Genomic DNA, 23,638 nt, shown 5'->3' with positions numbered 1-23,638 from the left:
AAATATTCCCCAGTTCTTCTATCGAATACTAATATCATATGCTAAATATTAGTAAAGAAAGGTTTATGATGAAAAGCAGCCCTGTCTTCTCTGCACTCCTTAGCCTGCTCCAAAAGGGCAACCTTGTTTTTAACGCTAAACGTTTCTTTCCAATAGTCGTTTTTATCTCTATAAAGAAAATGTCCCACCCAGCTATTTATTTTTCTCTGGTAAATTCAATTTCTTTTAAATAGGAGAGATAAAATTTTTTAAAGTAGGTTATGGTCAGGCCAGGAAGAGGCTCCGAATGCCAGTCTGAAAACTTTGGACTTTGTACTCTAAACCATGGGGAACCACTGAAGGTGTTTGAGCGGAAAAATGACAAGAACTTAGTTTTACAGATCTGTTTTAGTATTTTGATCCTTCAAGTGAGAAATACAAGTAAATTTGTTTGGAACTTTGGTCAGTAGCAGGCATGTTAGAGATAGAAAGTTGAATTTGCTACAGTAGACAACTGCTAATCTGTTGTCATTCACACTTTGCCATTGTGGCTTTGTTTTTAGTTTGTGGGCCTAATTGTGTGGGCAGGGTTCAAAAAAATAACTTTTGGTAAATAACTCTGAGTGCGGTGACTTGTCGGATCCATGTTCAGAATATTTCTTTCCCAAGTCCTAAGGATTACTTTTAAATGCATGAAACTTATTCCTTCCCAGTCCCCTCACAGTGCCCGTGGACCCTAATGATGAGACATACGAGGTGGGGTAGGCTCCTCTGTAGATTCTTGTCACGAGTCCTGTTTTTTCTGCAGTCGAGCCATTCTTGGCTGGAATCCATCTTTCCTTCTGTGGAAGAATGGCAGGCAAAGATTTATCCTTTCATTAATACCCTTCTCTCCGTAAAGGAAAATACAACGTGAATGCACACACTGCCTTGGGCTGCTGACTCAGAGGGTTACTTTCTCTGGTATTCGGTCTCCTAAATAGTTTTGGTTTCCTGCTACCTCTTAAATATGCTTGGTGCGAGAAAAGGGCTTCTAAGGGGGAGAATGTATTGGAGTGCATGGGAGGTGACTTGTCTTCTTGGAATTTCTCCTTAGGTCCTGTAGCGTGTTCGAGCAATGATTTGACTCCTCGGGGCTAGGCAACCTGTAACTTCCCCATTTCCTAGATCTGTACCCCACTCAAAAAGAAGTTTCTTAACTATCAGCCTTCTTTAAAAAACCATGATATGCGTGATTTCATAAAGTAATACACTCCACACATTCCTTCTTCATATGAGCCTTGTTGCCTAGTGAAAAAGAAAGCCACATGAGGCTTCAGTGGGATCCCTGTCAGGGAAGTGTGTCTGTGCCCCGTAGCCCTGGCAGAGCCCCATCCCGAAAGGGTCGGAGCTCACTGGGAGAAAGCAAGCTTCTTTCAGTCCCATTTGTTTATTGAGGCCTCAGAGACTTTGTCCTAGAAGAATTAGGAGAAAATTAAGAAGAGGATGTATTGTATAGAGCTGTAATTTCTAACCATGGGTACCCATCAGAATTTCCTGGGGTGTTTTAATAAGATTTTAATGCCAAGTCTGCCCCCAAACTACTAAATGGCATGGACTGTGGATGAAGCATCCCCAGCTGATTAGATAAGCACCTGGCTGGGGCCTCCATCTAGGCATGAGAACTTCAGTCCTGTGGGGGTGACACTGACCCTGACATAGCTCATTTGGGATTAAGTTTACACTCCTTGTTAACAGGACAACTCGTCAGTAGAACAGGTGATTTCTGGGACCCTACAATAAGCTCTTGGCCGGTATAAAACTCAATTTTAAGAGAAGGAAGAACAGATACAGAATGGGTCTTCCTTAATAAAAACCAACTGTACACCTATGTCATTTTTCCAGCGATATTAAAGGCGAACACCTTGTTCGTGGCATTCTACACATTAAGGGTCTTCAGTCTGTTTTGTTGCTTCCAGACCTCACACAGGAGTTCACCTTTCTTCCCAAAGGTTTTGTTTGGGTTGAATTATTTTCCTTTTGGCTCTGAGCGCATTGGCCTTAAAATAAACCTTCCTTTCCCGAGACCTGAAACTGAAGCCAGAAGCGCGTCTTCCCTGGGCTCCAGACGGACGCCGAGCGCCTCGTCAGCCGGCTGTTCTCTTCAGTGTGTGCTTGTTTGTCTCCCCGCAGTTTGCCGTGGAGAAGCTGATGGAACTGGAGCATTGGAAACAAGAGCTCCAAGAGGAGGCCCACACCCTTATAGATTTTTTCTGTGAAGACAAAGAAACCATGAAGTTGGACGAATGCCTTCAGATATTTAGAGACTTTTGTATCAAATTCAACAAAGCGGTTAAGGTACGGCTGATGGCACCTCCGTTTTCTGAGTTATGTGGATTTTCATTTTCCTTCTTCCAGACCTGGCCCTCTGCTCATGGCAGAACGATGGCTCAGCGTTTCTGGGGTTTCAGGAAATTCAGGCCCAGGCAGCATCACCGGTCTCCCGTTGGGGATTAGTGGGACGTGGCTCTGCCATCCCAGCCCCGAGCGCTTCCGTAGCATCATCGAGCATTTGGCCACCTCTACAAATTTGCTGCTCATTCCAACACTCGCTTTAATGCCCTAAAAGCGTTTTCTTAGTAAGGTTTATTTATGATGGCAGTCACAATAGTAGAAAGTCTCTTTGAAGATCCCAGATGTCTTTCTCACCCCCCTCTCCAGGAGAGAATAATATCCTCTTCCAGTAGACCTGTGTCGTGGTGGGTTGATTGGAAGGCCTTCTCTCAACTGTTTCGAGTGCTGTAGCCATTGCCAGGGGGTTGGCATCTTGGGAGCCATGCTGTCCTCCCCTAGAGCAGGCTTTGGAATTCTCAGATACCCAGGGAGCACGCTGCTGTCTGAGCAGACCTTGCCCTTCAGCCAGCAGTTCCGATAATCTCTGAGTCATTGGCTGAAGCCAGAAAACTCTGGGTTGCTTGGCTTTGCAGATAAAACTTTAACCTGGGTTAAAAACAACAACTCACCTCCTTTCATTTTCAGTGGGGATGAGAAAATATTTCTGTGTCTTCTCTTCCTCCGTATTTTAAAAGCAGATTTGTCCATAGCTAAATTTCTTTAAGGGACTGTCAGATTTCTCTATAGCCCTAAGTGGTAGTCCAGAGTTCCTTGAATTCTCAACTGATTCTTCCTCTGTGCAGCTAAGGGAAGAGGCTCAGCCTCTGGCCACATTTACTCTGCCTTGTCCGAGCAGTGAGCTCAGCAGGGGAAGGTGGCGGTGGTGGATGGTAGATGCCAAATTGGCTCTTTCTGAGGCCTCACTCCCACTCAGAATTCTGTAGGCCCTCGAGGCCACCTGTGTGATGCTGTCAGCCCAGCTGCCCTGAGAGCCGGGAGCTGGCCCCACCCCCACCACAGGTGGCTAGCCAGAGCCAGAGCCTCAAGGAAGCTTGGACGGACACATCTACTGTTGGAGGAAATTAATTTTTAAGTAAAAAGTGCTACAGATAACAGATTTGGGTTGTGAGATCCATCTATTTACATGACATGAATATATTTAGGGAGCACAGCCAGGCGGTAAAGTGCGTTTGGAGTGTGCGCTTGTCCTGGTTCCATTTCGTTGAGGGAGGGCTGGGTACTTGGAGCAGGGTGGAAGGTGAAGGATTTGTAAGGCAAATCCTCTCTCTGACTGTGAGAAGGGCATAGGGCATAAGGGACAGAGACACCTGGCATTTCTGGTGTTTCTTTACCAGGGGAGAGTCAGGACAGAGATTTGAAAGGCCTTTCTTAATATCTTAGGTGTACATTTATGCATCCTCGTTAAATAGAACGTACTGCACAGGAGTGTGTGTGTGTGCAACACAGATACTATTTCAGCCTCTCTCTTACCACCCGTAGCTTTTTTCGCTCTGCCACTGCCCGAGTAGCCCTCTCCTGGAAGTCCCTTCTGTCTTGCCCCGCTGAGAACCAAGTTAGGTTTCCTTGTAGTTGAGGTCACAGGCGCGTGTGGAATCACAGTCCACGCTGAGGGGACAATGCCTTGACTAGAAAGCTGGAAGTTGGGCCCAGGGATCGGATGACCTTAGACTTCTGAGGTCAGGCCTAATACGCTCCTCCGGTCATCTCCGCGTAGCTTCGGAAGACCCCAGCCCTCTGTGCACACAGTCTCAGTGACGCTCATGACCCAGGTGTCTCCTCCGTGCATGTACGTGGGATCTGAGGGTAGATGGCTCTGGAACTGCACAGGGGTACCACGTGTCTCATGCATCTTCGGGCTTCTCTTCACCCCTCGTTCAGGACAACCACGACCGGGAGGTACAGGAGCTGAGGCGGCTGCAGCGGCTGAAGGAGCTGGAGCAGAAACGCCGGTCCTGGGCGGCTGGGGAGCTTGTGGGATTTGGCCGAAGCAGCAGTGAGAACGATGTAGAGCTGCTGACCAAGAAGGGTGCAGAGGATCTGCCCCCTTTCCTGCACCCCAGGCCCATCAGCCCCTCCTACCGACCCCCCAACACACGCCGCTCCCGCCTCTCCCTGGGCACCTCCGCTGACCGGGAGCTGCTGACCTTCCTGGAGAGTTCCACCGGCAGCCCCGAGGAGCCCAAGTTCAACAGCTTGCCCTGGAGCAGCCCCCGGCAGGCCCGGGCCACGGTGGCTTGGATGGAGACTGGAGAGCCAAGGGACCAGGACTGCAGCCACACACACAGACCTCAGGCCTCTGAGGGCCAGGAGGGAACCCCTGACCCACCCTCCGCTCGGCAGGGCCAGCTCCCAGCCCCACAGCCCGAGGAACCTGCCCCAGTTTTGCTCCGAGCTCGGCGCAGCGGGCTCAGCATGCTCCGGAAGAGGAACAGCGAGCCTGTGGGCCTGGGGCCTGCCTGGTCCCCTCCACTCTCACCGTTGGCTCTGGGGATTAAGGAGCATGAGCTAGTGACTGGGCTGGCCCAGTTCGACCTCCAGTGTTGCAAGGGCCCTCAGGAGGTACCCCAGGTGACCCTGAATGACTTTGGCCCAGTGGACCTGACATCTCTGGTGGATGGGAGCCTGCAGCCCCTTGGCACTGGCCCTGGCAATGGCAGCCTGACACCTGTGGATGGAGGTGCCCAGGAGAGTCTCAGCCCAGCCCTGGAGAGTGATGGGGCTGCCCCCGGTGAGCCCAGCAGCGACCCTGAGAACAAAGATACTGGGCCTCCGTTCTACATCTCCGACACCACTGACTGCTCGCTGACCTTGGACTGTTCAGAGGGAACTGACTCCAGGCCTGGCGGTGGGGAGACAGGGGAAGGGGGCGAAGGGGACGGCTCTGTGTCCTCTGGGGCTGGAGAGACAGGCGGCAACCAAGTGTCCTTTAACCCTGCCTCCAGCTCCCCTGGGGAGGCCCCTGCTTCCGCCTCCACGAAGAGCGGGCCCAGCTGCAAGGGTGGTCATTCCAGGGACAGACCTGCCAAAGGGAAGGATATGATAGCACCAAAGAGAAGCTCCCTCAAAGAGGCATCCCAGGGGGCCCCCAAGTCGGGGACTCTCCCAAGGGGCCAGGGGGCGGTGCCTAAGCCCGTGCGGACCCTGACCACCTCGGAGAGCGAGAGCATGCGCAAAGTGGTGCCCATCTCCAGGGCCAGCAGAGGGGGCTCAGGCGGCTGGAAGCAGCCCCCTCGGGAACCCCCCAGCGGCGAAGATGCGCCGTGGTCGCGCCGGAGCTCGGTGAGGGGTGCCTCGGACACATCTCCTGGGAGGTCCTCGAGGGGGGCCGGGGCGGTGGCCCCGGTGACCGAGGAGCAGAGGCCGCGAGCGAGGGTCGGCTCTGGCAGCGCGCGGCCGGGGAAGGAGCCCGCCCTGCAGCACAAGGGCTCCCTCAAGAAGCCCAGTGCCAAGCCCCTCCGGAATGTCCCCAGACAGAAACTCGAGGAAAATAAGTTCTGCCGCTCCAACTCCCAGGGCCCCCAGAGCCCTGAAGAAGAGCCCAAGCCCCCACCGGCCCCCAGCGTCCCCCGTGTCGCACCCCAGGTTCCAAGCTTTGCCCGAAACACAGTGGCCTCCTCATCTCGGTGCATGAGAACAGATTGCCCTCCCGTGACCAAAGCCCCCAGCCTCACTCGGGCAGCCTCTCAGAGGCAGCTAAGGGTGAAGGGGGGCCCTGAGGATGCAGTCCCCAAGGACAGCGGCACCCTTCGGCGGGCTGGCAGTGCCCGGGCCCCCAAAAAGTGTCCAGAGTCTCCTGAGGGCCCGGGTGCCAACACAGAGTCCCCTCTGAAAGGCAGAGGGACTGGAGAAAGGGCCTCGGTCAGACTGAAAGACTCCAGTCGAACCACCCTCGGGAAAATCCTTAATCCCTTATGGAAGTGATGGCTGCCTGTCCTCTCTCACCTCCTGGGGTTGCCATGAGGACTGACCGCTGTGAAAAGCCAACGCTGAATGTCTGTTCCACGTCAAGCTCATGTCATTGAAGGTACAGTCTGAGAGGCCTGTGGACTGCAGCCTGCTATGCCGATTCCCCTGTCCAGTCCACATTGACCCGTGATGGGCTGGCAACTCCCATACACACCCTGGAGGTGTGTGCAAGCAAACCCTCTCTCCCAAAACAAAGACCCCGTGACAGACTCGGGTGTGAAAGATGACATTCCTACGTGATGAGTAAAAAGGAATTTTGGCCAGTTTTTATATATCAAAGACTTATTTTTTTATTATAAAATCTCAATGTTTTAGTTGGTTCCTTCGGCCGAGTGAAGGCCTCCGGTGGGGTGGCGGACAGAAGGAAAACCGCTTCACGTGCAGATATTTTTATCTTCTTGCATTCCCTGGCCTCAGGGTTCTACCTGCCCACCCGCCGTCCATTGCTGGCAACTGGACTTCACTAGCCCTTGGTGGACTGTGGTTGGCACCATGTCCTTGAAGACTTTCTGCCTCGCTCACCTCTCCCTGTGTGACTTTGGGTGAGAGTTTGCATGTGAGCAGGAGGGAAGTCAGCCTGGTGGACAGAAATTGGTGCTCCTATGTGTGCAGGGCGGGCGCCGGGGGCAGTAGGACGTGGGGGGACAGGGGACACACGGTTGCAGGGTGAGCCTCCCTGTAGACTGGCGGAAGCCCCTGGGAGAAGGCTGGATCTTCCAGAATTTCGAAGTGCCACATCTTGATGGAAAGGCATCAGGGGCTGTTCAGCTGAGCACACCTTTCCCGTCCCGCGTTTCCCATTTGTGTGTCTGTTATAAAACGGAGTGAAGGCTGCTATGACTCGTGATCACGCTCGTTACAGGGAAGAGAAAAACCCTTCCGCCTCCCATTCTTCTCCCTCTGTCTTCTCTCTCTGCCTGTTCCCAGCCCTTCCGTCTTTTCTAATGTGGCCTGGAGCCTGGAGTCTCTCTATCTCTGTCTCATCTCTCTCGACAATGATACTTTGAAATGTTGACGTCTGTTCTTTGGTACAGTGGTTTTGAAATCCTGACAAAAACTAAGTCGAGTTTTTAAAAACAGACCAAAAAAATGAAATTACTTTTAGAAGGATTTATATCAGGAAAATTTTGAAGAAAAGTCTTCAGTCAAAAGAAAGGGTGATTGTTCTATTACCTTTTCTCGGTAGTGAGCTTGGAAAACAGACTTCTACTCTGTGCCCACTTCACTATTTCTCTCTGAGATTAATTGGGAAATGGGAGAATTCTTGGAGCTTTTTTGTTTTTTAAAAATTGCCCCCCCTTTTATTTCCACTTTTGGTCACTTATTAGTGAAACCTCATTTTAGATCCAACAAATGTATTACAGTCTCCCTCCTGCACAATGTTGCCTTCTGTCCAAATTAATTGGAAATTCAACTTCCATAAGTCAGCTAAATTGAAAGGATAAACTTGGTGGTTGAAGAACTAAGTCACCTTACCACAAAACCTCTTGTAAAAATAGCCCCGAATAGGTATTTCCGGTGCTCCATAGAGATGGTTAATGGGAGTCCTGAGCTGTTTTTCACCATCTCAAAAAGCCTGAGAAGTCATATATTTAACCATGCAGACAACGTTCAAAGCATAGAGCCCATGGGTGGGTGGGAAATGGATGAAAGAGGTTGAAAATTTGTGGATTTGAGGATAGTGACAGGGTCGAGACTCTTAGGTGGGACCCTAGGAACCAGAGTCCAAGTCCCTGCTCCACTGCTGATGCTAGATCACTTCAGCAATTCACACCCTCTCCCTAAGCCTCTTTCCCAGTCTGCAGAAGTGGAGGCGTGGCCTTGGTGGTGGTCTCCAGAGGCCCTTCTAGCTCCAAGGGTCTGAGTCATCACAAACAACCAGGCACCCATCTCTGCCCTGGAATCAGCTCCTCAGAACCAGCCCCCAGCATCTCTACAGCAGAGGCCTCCCCTAAACCCTGCTCAGGAGAAAGCACCTCCAAAATGGTGGTTGCTTTGAAATCTAAGAAACTGAGTTTCCTGAGAAGTGGTGTTTTATTTTCTTAGCCCTGTGGACAACTTCTGTGTTTGCATCTGTGCTAGCAGGTGATCATTCTATTACCTTTTATCGGTAGTAAGCTTGGAAAAAATAATTTAAGTAAATGATGGAGAAATGTACATACGTTTCTATCTAAAATTGTTTAAGATGAACTGAATGTATTTAAAGGTCCATTTATATGTTCTTTTGTGTAATGTAGTTTAATAAAGTTCCTGTTTATGGGATTGTGTTTTATCCTCAACTTAACTGTGTGTGTGTGTGTGTGTGTGTGTGTGTGTGTGTGTGTGTGTGTTCTTAGAGGCAGGATGCAGGAGGTATGGGAGGTTTAGAATACAGGAATTTTGTACTCAAAAGGGTCAAAAGCCAAAATTAGGCTGTTTGTGTGTCTTCTTGGTAGTCCAGAACCAACCTGTATGTAACCGAGGGCTGAGAGCGGGCCTTGTGCCAGACCTGTGGGAATGCAGGCATGCATCTGACACACAGGCCATCGGAATGTGCAGCACCTCGTACACACTCACATTATTCCACATTCGAGGCCAAGCTTTGCGCAATCTCTGTGGGACCGGCAAGTCTGGATCTGCTGCTGTGTGTCCTCATGTGTTTTGGCTCAGGACTGTATGGGGAAATCACAGCTCACCTCTGTGCTGCCTCAAGAATGAGCAGGGAGGGAGGAAGGTGGGGTTTTGTTTCAAATGCAGGTTTGGTGCTTATTTGAAAGGAAGGGGGAGTTGTGTGTAAGATGCCTTGAGGTTTCATATCAAGTTTTAGTCCTGGCTGCTCTCCTGCTTGATCCGTGAGGGGGTTAGAGGAATACTCCTGGGTTGGGCTCTGGCAGATGTTGGCCTCGTTGTGAGTTGCTGCTTGTGCTGTGACATTTAGAGCCTGGTTTTGCCTATTAAGAGCAGTTCAGGACACAGGACCCTTCTCTATACCTTCGACCCTGCTGCACCAGGGGTTACTGACTTAAACCCAAAAAAAGGCCTTTAATTTTCACAGTAGGTTTCAAGTAGTATCCCTTTTACCCTTTTATTTATAGCTTTCACAAGGGCCCTGTGTTCCACTCTTCCGAAGATACACGCGAAGGTTAAGGGGTTACGGTTTCCTAATTGTTCATTCCGGATTCTGCAGATTTATGTGTTATGGTGAGAAGCTCAGGAACAGTTTGGTAGAACTCTTAATTCAAACTTCCAAAGTGTGAAAACCAACTTCTGCCTCTAAGGACATGGAATCCCTTCATCTTCTCTCATCTGGCAATGATGACATTTTGCAATTTCACAGAATTTTCTATTGAAACTTAAACATAACTCTTAATTATAGTCTTGCTTCATGCTCCAGTTCTTCCCACAAAAAAAAAAAAAGAAGAGAGATTTTTTCTTTGTCCTCAAACACTTATAAGCATCAAATTTGAGTAAAGGACATTGCATCTGGTCACTAAGTACTTCTTAAAATTATTTTGGCCCTGAACACAAACAAAACAGTGGGCCTTGCTAAGTCACCCTATTCAGCATCAATGGGGTATCAAGGCATAGCTGAGACCGAATCTGTGGCAGGGCTGGAAACAACCCAGAGCAACCTTTCCCTGGGTGGGTGGGGGTGGGGGGTTCATCTGCAAACATCTTCCAGTAAAATGTTCCATGGCTCACTGGATCACCTCAGCGAAGACAAAAGTAGCATTCTTGTAGTTGAAGATAATGGCTTTTCTGTCTTCCAGGCCAGAGCTCTGCAGTGAGGCTTTGGCTTCCTGGTTGGTAGGTAGGACAGTTGGACTCCACTGCAGAGAAGGTCATGGCCCCAGGCAGCCCTCACAGTCTACTCATTCATGGGACCTTGACCGAGAGCCCACCAGGAGCCTGGCACGACCCGACGGGTGGCCTGTGGAACAAAGGTGGCTGAGCCTTTCATTGAGGACTCTGCTTGAGGTCCCATGGGCACATTCAAGCCCAGCCTTTGGAATCAGGGCCTCGGCTTTGCCTTGGTCTCCTCAGAGAGAGTTAAGGTCTTAGTCATACAAGCAGTCCCTAATTCACAGACGAATGACGTTCCCCAAGTTTGCTCGCAATTAGACTTAAAGAGTTCAGAATGCATTTTCCCAGAGCAACTACGTCACGCATTACAGGTAGGTTTCCTCAATAGCCATTGGAAACCTATCGAGTCCATCCTTGGGTGGACTATGGTGCCAACGTTTCTACAGAAGAGAACCTCACCTGTAGTAGTGTTTCTAGAGCAACATGCCAGGGTGCCAGGAACATTCCTCTCCTACTTCAAGACATCAAGTAGAGGCTGTGGCACTGCAGCCTCAGGACCCCAGTGGTGTTCACTGCCCACTGCTAGATAAGAAGAGACCTCTCTGCTCTTGAGGTCAGACACAGGGGCTCCCATCTCCCAGACCAACTCCAATGAATGTAGGCCATTTCTCTATCAGAGACTACTTGTCATCTGTTCTTCTGAATAGCACATTGGCCCAACAGAAAGGTGTATGACCTTGGCTTTCGAATTTCCAGGAGGAAAGCTGGATCTGCCACACTCCCTTAGCCTCCTGATAACCAGTGAGAAGATGGCAGGGTTGTGGGGAGGCCACCTGTGTAGCCAGAACCACGGCCTCATGAGCCAAGGACAGCTGGGAGCTGGGCCAGTGGGTTAGTTCAGTGGCAGCTGGACGTTCCCTGCTGGAGGTGAGCTCTCCACGCTGCCCTGACCTCTGACCGGATGGGAGCACATAATGGCCCCCACGTTCCCATAATGGGGAGTGCTTCAGTGTGTAGCAGAATCACCCAAGACTTCCACCCCAAATCTGTGCCAAGTCAAAATCTTTCTGGTGGGACTTTAAAATTTGCATTTTAAACAGTTTCCCAGGGGTTCATTCTTCACCCTGCTGTAGAGAAACAGTGGGCTGGAGAGAGGCCAGAGGGCTGGGGTCTGATGTGGGGCTTGTGAGCTGTCTTCGGGGCTGAGCTCCTCTCCGAGCCTCTGTCGGGCAACAGGTGTGTTTCCTCCTGGGCAAGTGAAGAGAGACATTGACTCTGACCTCAGCGCGTGAGTAGAGGCAGAGCTGCCTGAGTAGTCCCTGAGCAAGTGGTCTAACTTGGACCCTAAAACAGAAGCACCTCTAATCATATACTTGGCCACTCCCTTGAGTCTGGAGCTCTTGGTAATGTAGCATCAGAGCTTCCAGAACAATGGCATCAGGGGAACATAGGAAGTGACACTTCGTGAGTCTTGCAATGGCTGCCCTTTAGGAAGATTGCAATTCGTGCCTATGAAGCAATTTGCGAATAAGTGCTAAATAACGTCACACCCATCTGAGTGCCCACAAATGTGATTTTGTCAGCAAAGCTGATGTTTGGAGCCTTGTTCCCTGGGCCTCTTGGGTTCTGGAGCTTTCCACAGCATTCACAAGCATGACTTCAACTCAGTTCTTGGGAGCTTTGCCTACTGGCTGTGTTCTGGGGCCAGGCAGGCCAGCATCTGTGCTGACCTCATCAGTTAGGAAGGGGGTGGGGTGCAGCTCTCCAGGGTGCTGACTCAGTGCTGGATGCAATGTGCAGGCTCACGTGAGGTGTTCCAAATGCCCGCAGAAGAAGGGACTCTGGAACGCTGCCTGCTTGCTGTTATCGAGTGTGGAAGCACTCCCTGGGAGGAAGACTGAGGCCGGGTGCTTTCCAAAGCTGTCAGCACAGATTAATTCACTTTTCACCACTTCGTGCAGGAAACAGCTCCCCGTCAGACCCAGAGAGCTGCTGAGAGAATCTGGACAAATCTTGCCATGTTCAGGGACAACCATTTTGCTAGTCTGGGAAATGCAGGAGAGGGGTTGGAGCTATGTTTGGATTCGAATGATGGTTCAGCTTTGGAAGTTGCCCCAGCAGAAAGAACAGTGCCTCCATTCATCTGAGGCTGAACGGAGACGCCAGCCTCCCTGGTCAGCTGTATTTTCCTCTTTCCCAGGGCACCAGTGGTTCCCATCAGCTGACTCATCCCCAGGGAGGAGAAGGAAGAGGTGGGCTGCCTGCAGGGCAGGCTTCTTGCCACTAATGAAAGACAGCAGAACGGACTCCCCACCCACACAAGGCCTCCTACTCCCAGTCCAGGTTGGACTCCAATACAAGAGAAGCAAGAGTCACTAGATAAGCAGCCGGACGAAGTGCCCAATGCTCTCAGCCTTTTCCTGAGTCCTGCTGTTCTCAACCAGCTCATAATGGGTTGAATTCTGGCTAGCGCTTTTTCTCCCAAGAAGCTCACGACTTTGCAGAAAGTTACTCAGCACACACCCACCCTCCCAGTGACCCAGAACATGTCATCCCCACTTTTCAGTGGAGGAATTCATTCCGGGAGAGGCGAAAAGGAAGCGTGTGAGCCAGTGGTCTCACGTGGCTACTTAAAGCACCATTTTGGTCATATTCGTGGAGTAGTATGAGGTCCAGCTGGTTAGTCCACATCTAGACACTGTCCGCAGCCCTGGGACACCTCGCAGAAGAAATCTTGATGAGCTGGAGCATGACAGAGGAAAACGACCAGGACAGCCAAGGTCTGAGCACTTGAGGATGAGGCCACCAAGGCAGTTTAAACTGAAAAAGGGACGATGAAAGCCTGGTGGTGGGATTCATTTTCTTCTGTGTTGTTCCAAAGCAAAATGGAGATAAATCACCAAGGACAGGGAAGTATACACCGAAGCTGCTCATCCACCTCCCTGGGCTGGAGCCTCCAGGTCGTTTCCATCTGTGAAATGACTCTGAACCTGTGAAATGACTGCCCTGACTCTGGCTGAGTTGATCCAGTAACCCCCGCAGGCTACTTTCTCTAGTAGGGGTCACCTCTGGGAGGCTCAGCTATGCCTTGAAGAATCCGGAGAAGAAGCTTCATGCCGGTCATCCTCCTCATGTCCCTCACTGAATGCTTCCTGGGCGTCGGGCCCACTGGAGCCATGGACAGCATCTGTTTCTTCCTCTTGGTTTTGTCCATATGGCAGGGCTCCAGAACACGAGGACAGTCACCTAATGACAGGATTTCGGTGGGAGTTAAGGAAAAGCTTGCGATTCCGCAAAGCTCTGAGTCTGGCAGGGATTCTAAGACGGGGTGCCCAGGCCCGTGTCGTGTAGCAGCTCCTTGGAAGCCCACCCGCCCTCCAGGCTCAGACTGAGTACTTCCTTCCCTCCATCAACTCTCCTCTGACCTTTGCTTTGGGAATTGAACTTTCCCTCCCTGAACTCTCAGACCCCGTGGGGTTATAAATGCTGATCTCTACCTGCCTCGTAGAACAGTCGGTCAACTGGTCGTGGTTGTTTGACTCCTGAACTAGGCTGTGGCCTCCTCGGGGTGCATGTATGGGGAGGGGGAGGGGTGTTGTGTCATCTATGGAGCCCTCCAGGACCAGCAAGGGCCAGTACTAAGTAGGAGCTCAGCACGTGTGAGCTGACAGAATCGAATGGGTGAGAGGAGGAGTCAGGGACCTGTGTCTTAGGGGAACATGTGATTCAAGACCACTACCCACCACCCCTCCTCACTGAAGGTCTCTCTGCCTCTGCCTGCTTGGCCTAGGCAGGAGAAGGTGGTGGCACCCAGGGCTCCCAATTGAAGGCACTGGGCCTATACTTTACATTGAGAGAAATGGGAACCTCATGGCCACCCCGCAAACCCTCATGCCCATTGAGAGGCAGCTTCTTCTGGGGTGGCCAAAGCCCCACTACAGAGCTGCATTCACTTGCCCTGGACACCCTAAACCACACCTTTGGGCGGTGAGAGTAGGGAGAAGCAGCCATTGGGCATTTCAAACATGACCTCGGCATCCCTGATTTGCAAAGGGTCCCAACACTTTTCAGAGGATGTTGGGGAGATAAACGGGCTGAGTGCCTGCGCTCCACCGGCAGCTCGGCAACTGCCTGCTCTGCTATTGACTGGCTCTGTGACCTTGAGCAAAGTGCTTAACATCTATCTCTGCTTGGGAATCACGGTCTTATGTAACCTTAGAGCAGTTTTGAGGGTTAAATGACTAATTAGGACAGTATAAGTATTTGGAATTATTGCTATTCTAGGTCAGAGCCCTACCCGGCAACTTCTCAGTGGGCCGAGTGATGTGGGCTGGCTTGCCAAGAAGGCTTCAGAGACCAATGTGGTCGGGCAGGGAGGCCAGCAGGCTCCACAGCAGCCCACTGACTCAGTGCAGTATGTCCTCACTTCTACTCTGTCCCTATCAGGCTGGGTGACCTTGGATAAGTCACTGAACCCAGCTTCGCCCCTGTTTCCGCTTTTTCCTCCAGTGGAGTAAGCAAGGCAGGGCTCCATGACACCTGACAGCACATAAATCGCAGGTCGTGTCTAATTTATTGGATCTATAAAATGCATTTGCTTCCAAAACCCATGATCTCACCTTTGAGGCCAAAGTCTTCAGGGGATTCCCTCCCTCCCTGACTCCTGACTTCCTTTCTCCAGGAAGATGTTTCCCAGCATTTATGTGAAGGGACGGTGGTCTGTACACAGCAGCAAGCTCAGCGTTGGTTTAGGGAAAGGCCAACAGGTCGCGCCGTGCCTGGAGTCTCCCTCAAGGTCAACCCAGACCCCCACCAGCATGAGGAGCGGGAGGCTCTGTCTCCACAGCCCAGCGTACTCCTCCCTGACACGCCCCCATGAGACCACCTGGGGGGTGCGTCCTCTGCCCACATAAAACCTGACATCCTGGCTACAAGGAGGGCAAGACAGAGAAAGGAGGCAGCCAGATGTCGAGGGCAGAGCAGAGACTTCCTTGTCCTGCCCTGGGCATCCTTGGGCTAGTTATATACCCTTTCTAAATGTTCGTTTCCTCATTCCTCCAGGAGAGGTGGGGCTCCAAGCCCTCCAAGTTTCCACCAGAGCTGACGTTCTTTGATTCTAATAGTATGTTTTGGGGCAAGAATCTTAGAGATGCGGGTCGCGTCGTAGCCCCCGCTTCTGCTCCATCCACTCCCGCCTTACACCAGAGCCTCACTCATCTCCGCAGAATGGGCTCCAAGAGCCCACCCATCTCTGGTCTTTGGGATTGTCCTGCAGCGTCTTTCCGAGGACTTGTGAAGACTGCTGGGTGAGAGTGTGGGCTTTGGAGCTGGACAGACCTGGTTCAAATACCAACTCTGCTAACTGGGTTAGTCACTTCCCATCTGAGTCTCAGTTTCTCAACTGTATAATGGGGGAAATTATGCCTACCCTTTGGGATTTTTATTAAAACTATTTTATATCCTGGTGCATAGAAGGTACTCAGTAAATGATAAGTAGGATTATTAGAGAATAATCTCTATTCTCTAATATTTCCTGTATGCTTAGTGAAAATTGGTTAGGTCTCTGTTTTGTGATGGCCCCACGTGTGAGAAAAATGGTAGGTAGCCAAACAGGCTCGTTACCTGTCTTTCATCACAATGTGATCATCACAATGTGATAAGCCACAGGATAAAAGAACTATTGCTTATCGACTGGCTCCAAAGGAATTTCTAAAGAAATTCTAGAGTGATATGAGCATACCAGATCATTGCGTCTCACATGTGACTACAATGTTTGGCTGTTTCCCACAATTCAATACCTCTTTAATGCTCTGAAGTGTGTCACCACTGTGGCCTCTTAGAGGAACATGCCAGAAGTTTGTCCCAGACACCTATGTCACATCTCAAGCCCGAGCATCCCGAGAGGCCGGGTCTCTGCTTACTCACTGTGGGACCTCGAGACTCCTTAAGTCACTTAGTTCTTCTTGTGCCTCAGCAGCCCCAGAATGGGAAAGCTGCCTGTCACCTGCCTATCCCACTAGAGAACTGGGGTCAAGGGACCTACTATTTTTGAAGGGCTTTAATCAATTAGCACAGGGTTTCTATCTGCTGACACCTACAGACCCTGTTGCTGTTGGGGTTAAAATGGGGAACACATAAGTCACCTATGCTGTTAGAAGTCAGCATGTGGTGACTCTGGTGGGCAGTCAGTGACTTGAAAGGGACATGCAGGGCTTCTGCCGTCTGGGAATGTTCTGCGATTTGCTCAGGGCATTGATTTTATGGGTATGTGGAATCCTTATGCTATATGCGGTTTTCCCTGTGTGTCTATATTGTGGTCGAATAGTAAAAGCGGGGCCACACACGATTTGGAGGCGTCACTGGCATAAGCTCCTCACAAAGGCTGCTCCTACAGGAGGCTCCCTCCCATTTACCGTTCATCTGTATCTCTCAGGAACGTTACTGTCATAAACCTCCACCAACTGCCCACGTTAATACCCTGTTCAATTTTCTCGTCTGCAGTTTTATGGGTCTGTGGGTTCCAGCGAAACTGTTGACGTCACCGCATGATACCCACACTGTGCAGGGGCTTCTGGACATGCCAGGGGCAGAGAGCATGCTGAATGGGCTGTGGGAAACAGGGGTCCTTCAGAGACTCGCTCCTCCCGCCCTTGGCACCGCAGTGATATCATTTCCTCCAAACAGGATTCACTCCCATTAAAGCCTTGTCCAGGTTCTGCACTTACCTGCCCAGGTGAGTCGATGAGCTCATCTGAGCTTTGAAGCCGTTGTCCTGGAAAGAGAAAAAAACACTAAACAACAAAGATAAAGTAGTACCTGAGCCTCCCAGCTCACTCTGAGTTTTTCACCTTGAATTCTACGCAGGAAGGGCCAGTTAACACCAGTGGATTACTTCGGACCGGGCGCCCATGTGCCAACATAAACACGGCCAAGCCCTTTAAACAAACGCTGGCCGGGAGTGGGGCAGAGGAGTCAGAAAATGGAACCAGACAGGGAGTGGGACACAGAGTGCCGGCTGGGGCCTAGAACCTGCATCTCGCCACGAAGAATCTGTACAACCGGGCAGCTCGCACACCTCTTCTGGGCCTTGGGTTTCTCACCCTGACAGTAGGGAAATTGGGTTAGAATAATGTCTACAGCCCCTGAAAAATATGGAGTGAAATTGCCATACCCCCGTGAAGTGTCCTCAGGCAGGGTTTTTACTGGTTGGTTGGTTGCTTTTATTCTGTCTTGTTCTGTGTTGGACCATAGGAGTAGAGAATAAAGCTGACCATACCCAGCCCTTGGCGCACAATTATCATCGGCCTACGCAAAGCCCTTTCATGCTGGTTATTATTTTATTTGCCCCCATCTGTAATCTCCACTTCCATTACCCCTGTCCTCCGTAGGCATCCACCATAATGTATTTGGTATCTCTTCTAGATACGTGTGTGTCTCTATCTAGGTTTTATCCTTGTGAAATATGCATCATTGTTTTGGATGTGTGTTTTTAATTTACAGAAGCGATAGCGTACTGTGAATCCCGTTCTATTTCTTCACTCCACACTCTGTTTTATGATCCTTTCCCGCCGCTATGTGTGCATCTAGCTTATTAATTCTTACGGATGCACAGAATACCTTAGTATGTGGCCGCCACGGTGTTCTTACCTGCTCCCCTATTGATGGACACCTAGCTCACTCGCACACATTACCACACACGGCGCCACAGGGGACATTTCCACACACGTCCCCTTAAGGACCTCAGAGAGAGTTCCTTGGGAACTTCTGCCTCATACAGTCTGCGTGTAGTCTCTGTCGCTAGGTACTGCCAGACTGCCTGGAGGTGGGGACAGAGGAAACAGCTGCAGGGTGCTGGAGAGGCCGGGCTGGAGAGGGGCCCACTGGACGGCAGCGCTGTTTGGCCGAGGTGTCTGGCTCTGGCTCTGGATCCGCTTCTCTGGGGAAGGCACATCTTTCATTGATTAGCTCTGCTTTTGCGAGCCACGTATCCCCTTCCTTTACAGCCCACACCATGGTTTGTAATTAAAGGCGATTTGATTTACTCTTTGATTGTCTTCTCTCCTCCTAGACTGTGAGTTCTCCAAGGGCGGACATGGTGTATTTCTCCCTCACAGCTGTATTATGCCCCATGCCTAAGGCAGAGTTAAGGTGGTAGCTGCCCAGCAAGCGGCCATTGGACTTATAAATCAGTGAGTGAACTTGGGCTGTGAGGGATACGCAGGAAGCCTCGGCAGGGCCGGAATGAGGGTGAGGGAAGAGAGGCACCCTGGGCACAAAATGTGAGGAGGCCTCGCTCTCAGGGGCTGCCTGCCTTATCCTAGACCCCGCTCTGACCTCAGATGCTTTTGCCTTAGAAAAGCTTTTGACTTCAAGTTTAGCAACTAACCTGGTACCATCCTCTCTTTTCTTTCCACTCTTCCTTTCCCTTTTATTGAGCGTCACTGTGTGCCTGACCCTGTGCGAGGATCTGGTCTAGAGAAACTCTCAAGGTCACTGTCCAGTAGGGGATACATAATGATTATAATGGGGGTAGTATTATAATGCACAGAGATGAGTTAAAAAAAAAACAAGTTGTCATTCAGGACATTGGAAGCAGAGAAGAGTGAGTGGTTAAGTGGCAGCATCGATTTGGTGATGGCTGGGGTCAAATTTTGTCAAGAAAGCAGTGGACGAAAGGCCTCTGAGCAGGGCGTCCTGTGCAAAGGCCTGAGTCAGAGCAGCACAGTGTGGTCAGCGAGCATCTGTTTTCGGAGCATGAGGTTCAAGGCCGAGAAGAGTGTAACATGTCTAGGGAGCAAGGAAATGAGGCGGCAAGGGTAGGGGATGTGGGAGAGACCAAAAGGGTACAAGCGGGGTACAGCTCAAAGGGGCCACATGGACTGGGGGCAGCGATGGCAAGCAGGGGAGTGGCAGGAGCAAATCTGCCCTGTAGGAGTTCATACATTTGCATAAATTCGTGGCCGCGGGTGTCCAGAGAAGAACTGAATCATCTCAGGAGCCAGTGGGTGGGCCCTTTTGAGCCAAAAGACATCTCCCCTGTGGAGTAGGGGCCGCTGCCTCAAAGTCAGCGAAGTTTTCTACATGCAAGAGAAAGGGCTGTGGGGAAATTATCAGCCTTGGAGGATGAAAGACATGTCCCTGCCCCACCAAGACCCCAGGAAAGGCCGCCCCGGCTCCCTGGCTGTCCCTGTCCTCAGGAGGGAAGTGGCAGGCTGACACCTCTGAGGCGCAGCCCTGGCCAGGGCACTTCCCCTTGGCACCTGTGCTCACAGGCCAGAACAGGGGAACCTTGTGGTTTCTCTCTCCTAGAAGTGAACCCTAAAAAACAGCCTTCTAACTTAGTAGGACCGTCTTAATAATGCTATACTAAGGAAGCCTCAATACCCGGGGGAGAAATGGTTATCTCTCTGTTTACTTCAACATTTGCTTTGCTGAGGGGAAGTTTTCGGTTCCTCTCCACCCATTTACCGAACTGGACTTTCAGGCTGGGCTGCTCTCTGGGAAAGCTTTGGGGGTTACCGTTGCCTTCAGGTCTTTATTCTCCTCCTCCCACTGCCCCCACCCTCAGGCCAGTTGGTTGGTTTGTTTCCTTTGAATCTCTTCTTTGTCCCCTGACCTCAGATCCCGTGCCAGGTGGCCAAGTTGAAAGCTGGTGCAGCCTCTGCTGTGGAACTTCCCCTCAGCCCTTGAGCTTCCAGAAGCGGCGGCGGCAGCAGCAGCAGGCAGTGCCCTGCCAGGCCGCCTTGGAGGGCCTTCCATGAAATCTGTTGTCGGCACAACCTTGTTTGACCAGGAAAACCCCGGGCTAGATCCAGCTTCCTGGCAGAGAAGCGCTCTTTATGCTTAGAAATGGTGCCAAGTGTTGGCCTCTACTGTCATTTCAAAGTTGATGACACTCACTTCCCTCTGCAGCCCTCCAGCACCTTTATGCCAGTTTCGAAAGAGATCCAGGCTTCCGTCATCTCAGTTGGAAACAGGACTTGGGGACATGTTTCAGCCCAGGTTGGTTAGAGTGACATATAGCTATGGATCTCTTCAAAGGGAGATGTCAAATCACCAGGGAGCTTATTTTTCAAAATAAAAATGTATATGATAAATTCTGGTTTTTTAAAGAAGTTCAGCCCGTGACATTGCACTAACCCCACTCTTTCCTCTCTTCCTCCTTCTCGCCACCCTCACTTCTTGCCCTGTCTGGGCTGTAGGTGAACCTCGGGAAGTGTCAGCAGGGTGCAAAGCCCAGCAAAAGTTCCCTGTGGGGATTTGGAGCAACCCAAGGTTTGGAAAGTGCTGCCACATCACATATCGTGAGTACATTGTTTGCGCTAGGAGGGACCGGGTCATTCAGATGCTAAATCTCATCTCTGCCTGTGTCTCCAAGGAATGAAGGCCTGAGAAACTGGATAGAAAAAAAAAAGAAGGTGGTCGCTTGGGGTTGGAGGGGCAATTTGTGTCCATGGAACCCAGCGAGTTATTTGACCCGTTGGTCAATGAAACCTTTGACCTCATTCCTCACGGGTCTAAACATTCGAAGCCTAGACCTTCTTCTGTATCTTTGAATCCTCCTATTTTGCTATGGTTTGGACAGGGTTTATAGTTCTACCTACAGGCCAGGCAGACTAAGACCTCCAAAGAAGGAGGAGGTGAAAACACAGCTATTTTTGCTTCAGGGAGGATATGTTTATTTTTAATTATTCATAGTAGTTTTTTATTTTAAACACTTATGCTATACAAATGTACACAGCACGAAGTCAGAGTCGCCCGCCCTGACTAGCACCCCCAAGCCACTCCTCTCCTCGGGGGGCTCGCTGTTAATAGTGCTCATCGGAATACATTTACCTCAGGCCCCTTTCGCCACACACACACGGACACTACACACACACACACACACACACACACACACACACACACACACACACACACACACGGCCCTGCTCCAGGAGTGGTCCCGCCACGGCCTCTACATTCCCAGCACTGCCTCCTGCACGTCCAGGGAGAGCTTGCAGCCGGGTTCCGAGCTCTCCAGCAGCTGAGTCATCCAACAGGTCTTCCTGCCTTGTGGTGGGTGAGGCCACCTCTCTAGTGCCAAACCTGGAGCCAAGGGATTGATTCGCAGAGCTGTTCTCCTTCTTTGTCCAGTTTGCGACTAGCCTGGTTCATACCAGTAAAGGTCTAGTAAAGACAAACTGTTTTACTCACCCGAGTGAGTCTCTGGTTTGAGGTTTCTCCTTAAACCCTCAGTTTCTAGAGCTACTAAAGACAGATCAGCGTCATGGAAAGGGCACTGGACTCCGGGCCCAACCGTCAGTCCACAATTATCCACCGAGGGCCTACTACATGTCACTGTTCAGGCCCTGGGATGCAGTGATGACCAGAGAAACAAAGTCCCAAGGAGCTTATAAGCTGGTGGATGTGGAGGTGGGGGCAAGACAGGAAATTATCATGGAACTGTGGAAGGCATTGTAGACACTGGTCACTGCCGTACAGGAACTATGATAGGGCGAGCTGACAGTGCCTCGAAGACACTGAGAACCAGTAGGCTTGGGGCAGCTCTGCTCCAGCCAAGAAGCCACTGTGTGACAAGGGACAAGGCATGGACTTTCCTTTACTGCACGGGGAAGCTGTTGAACCAGGTCACCTCCTGTCTCCTTCTAGCCACAGAGAGAGCACACAGGAGGTTCAAGCCAGACATTCTGCGCCTAGTCCCACAGAATCCCTCTTCTGTGGTTATAGCCTCTCGGAGGAGAGGTCTTTGTTAAAAATCCTTCACCAAACAGCGGGCAAAGCTCTAGAGAACACATAAAGAGAAACCTGGCCTCTAAACCAATGCATTCTATACAAGTGCAAAGCGGCTTTGTGCTCTCTGGGCCTTTGCTGAGAACCCAAGTGGGAGGAAGGGCAGGGGGGCTCACGCAGCCGTAAACCACAGGCAGGGTAGAGCTGAGACACAGCGAGGGAGGCGAAGGAAGGTGGCCCTTGGGAACCAGAGCTCTCGGCTGTAGCACATCTGCTGGCTGAAGAGGCTCCCAGTCCACTTGTCACATCCCAGATTCTGCCAAGTAAATCCCCTTGGCATGGCTCCACTGCCAGCAGGGCAAGCAGATCTGGTTTGCTGAGTGCTCTCGGGGCCAGCCCAAAAGGGGATCTGAGTTCAGGCACCACCAAGAAAATCCTGCTTTGCAGAGAGGACCAGTTTAGGCCTTGAGAACCAGAGGTGGGAGGAAGGAGTGGAGAGGATCTCTGCCTTCCCCTCCCTCGGAGTGCAGTGACTCATGCAACCTCTTTCTTCTTCTTTTTTTTTAATTTATAGGTTCACGTGTCACTTCGAAAGTAGGTACAGTGCCCAGGGGTCTAGCGCCCTGGGCTCTTTGGACGCCAACAGGTGTAGGGTTGTGAACTTCAGTCCATGCCGGGGTTTTCCCACTTCAGCCCAACGGGAAGGACGCACGCCTGAGACACCAGCAGCGGTGGCACTTCAGGTGATAAAGAAGGGCTCCCTGGCAACCTCCTCTCCTCCCTGATTCATGCTCAGTCACAGGGCAGCAGGCTTAGGAACCGTGAATGACATATTAGTGAGAGAAAGCAAGCTGGTCAGACAGACTCATATATCACTGCTCCTGTGACACTCAATTGTTCACGCGTATAACTCCTCACAGGGAGCCAGGATGGCCAGAGCCAGAGGCAAGTTGGGGGTGGGTTGCAATAAGTGAAGGGGTTGAAAGTGCCAATCTGCACCACCTTCAGGCTCGGAACTTTGGACGTGCCGTTGGAGGAATATTCTGGATCCGAGAGCTCTACCTACAAAGAGCAGGGCACTTGCCCAGCAGCTGTGGGCGAAGCTTCCCCACTTTGTACTTTTTAAAGGAGTGGCAGGTGGGGAAAGTGGGTAGAGGGGAGGTGGGGATCAGGCAAAAAGGACAGCAGTGACCTCCAAACCTCTGAAATTGTCCTGCCAGGCCAGGAATCTTGGGAATTTGTCTGGCCCCAGCAACGGCAGGGCTCTGAATGCCTGGCCAGACCTTCCCAAGCTTCTGCTGTGTAAGCCGGACTGCATTTCTTTGCCTCTTCCTTTCTACCAGAGCCATTCTCATTCCAATGGGGGTGCGGGTGAGGGGAGTGGTACCGACAGATGCGAGGGTACGCTCGGAGCGTGGCCAAGGATCCCAGAGACAGGCAGGGAGTTAGGCCTCTTCACACTGTCCCTCCTTCCTGCCGCCCATTCGAACTTCTCCCAGTTATTGGGGGAAGATGAACAGTGGGTGCTGTTCAGGCCTAAGGGCCCAGTGACACACCTTAATTGCCTGTAGACTCACCTCATGACCAGAGTGGGGAGGGATCCCTAAGGGACGGGTGGCGGACGGCCAGCGCGTCCACTCTGCCCGGGGCCAAGTTACACATTATGAAAAGCCAGAAAACACAGTCCTTTCTGATTCTGCCCTAAACGGGTGCCCCTATGCCCCAGCTCTGTAGTCATGCCACCTGAAGCTACTTTGGCAAAATTCTTTCCCAGAGTTGGAAA

General features: G+C 51.2%; 1 protein-coding gene across 1 annotated transcript in view; it reads left to right on the top strand.

Annotated features, from left to right (window-relative positions):
- Positions 1–8,616, top strand: part of FHDC1 (FH2 domain containing 1) — a 34,758-nt gene extending 26,142 nt beyond the window's left edge. The window contains 2 exon segments of the mRNA XM_039875936.1: positions 2,152–2,316; positions 4,252–8,616. Coding sequence (XP_039731870.1) covers positions 2,152–2,316; positions 4,252–6,294 — 2,208 coding nt within the window. The 3' untranslated portion in view covers positions 6,295–8,616.
- The last annotated feature ends 15,022 nt before the right edge of the window (positions 8,617–23,638 follow it).

The sequence above is a fragment of the Pteropus medius genome, unplaced genomic scaffold (genome assembly GCF_902729225.1).
Source record: "Pteropus medius unplaced genomic scaffold, Ma_sr-lr_union100, whole genome shotgun sequence".
NCBI lineage: Eukaryota > Metazoa > Chordata > Mammalia > Chiroptera > Pteropodidae > Pteropus > Pteropus medius.
Note: the sequence above shows the minus strand (reverse complement) of the source record. Positions and strands in the feature narration are given on the sequence as shown.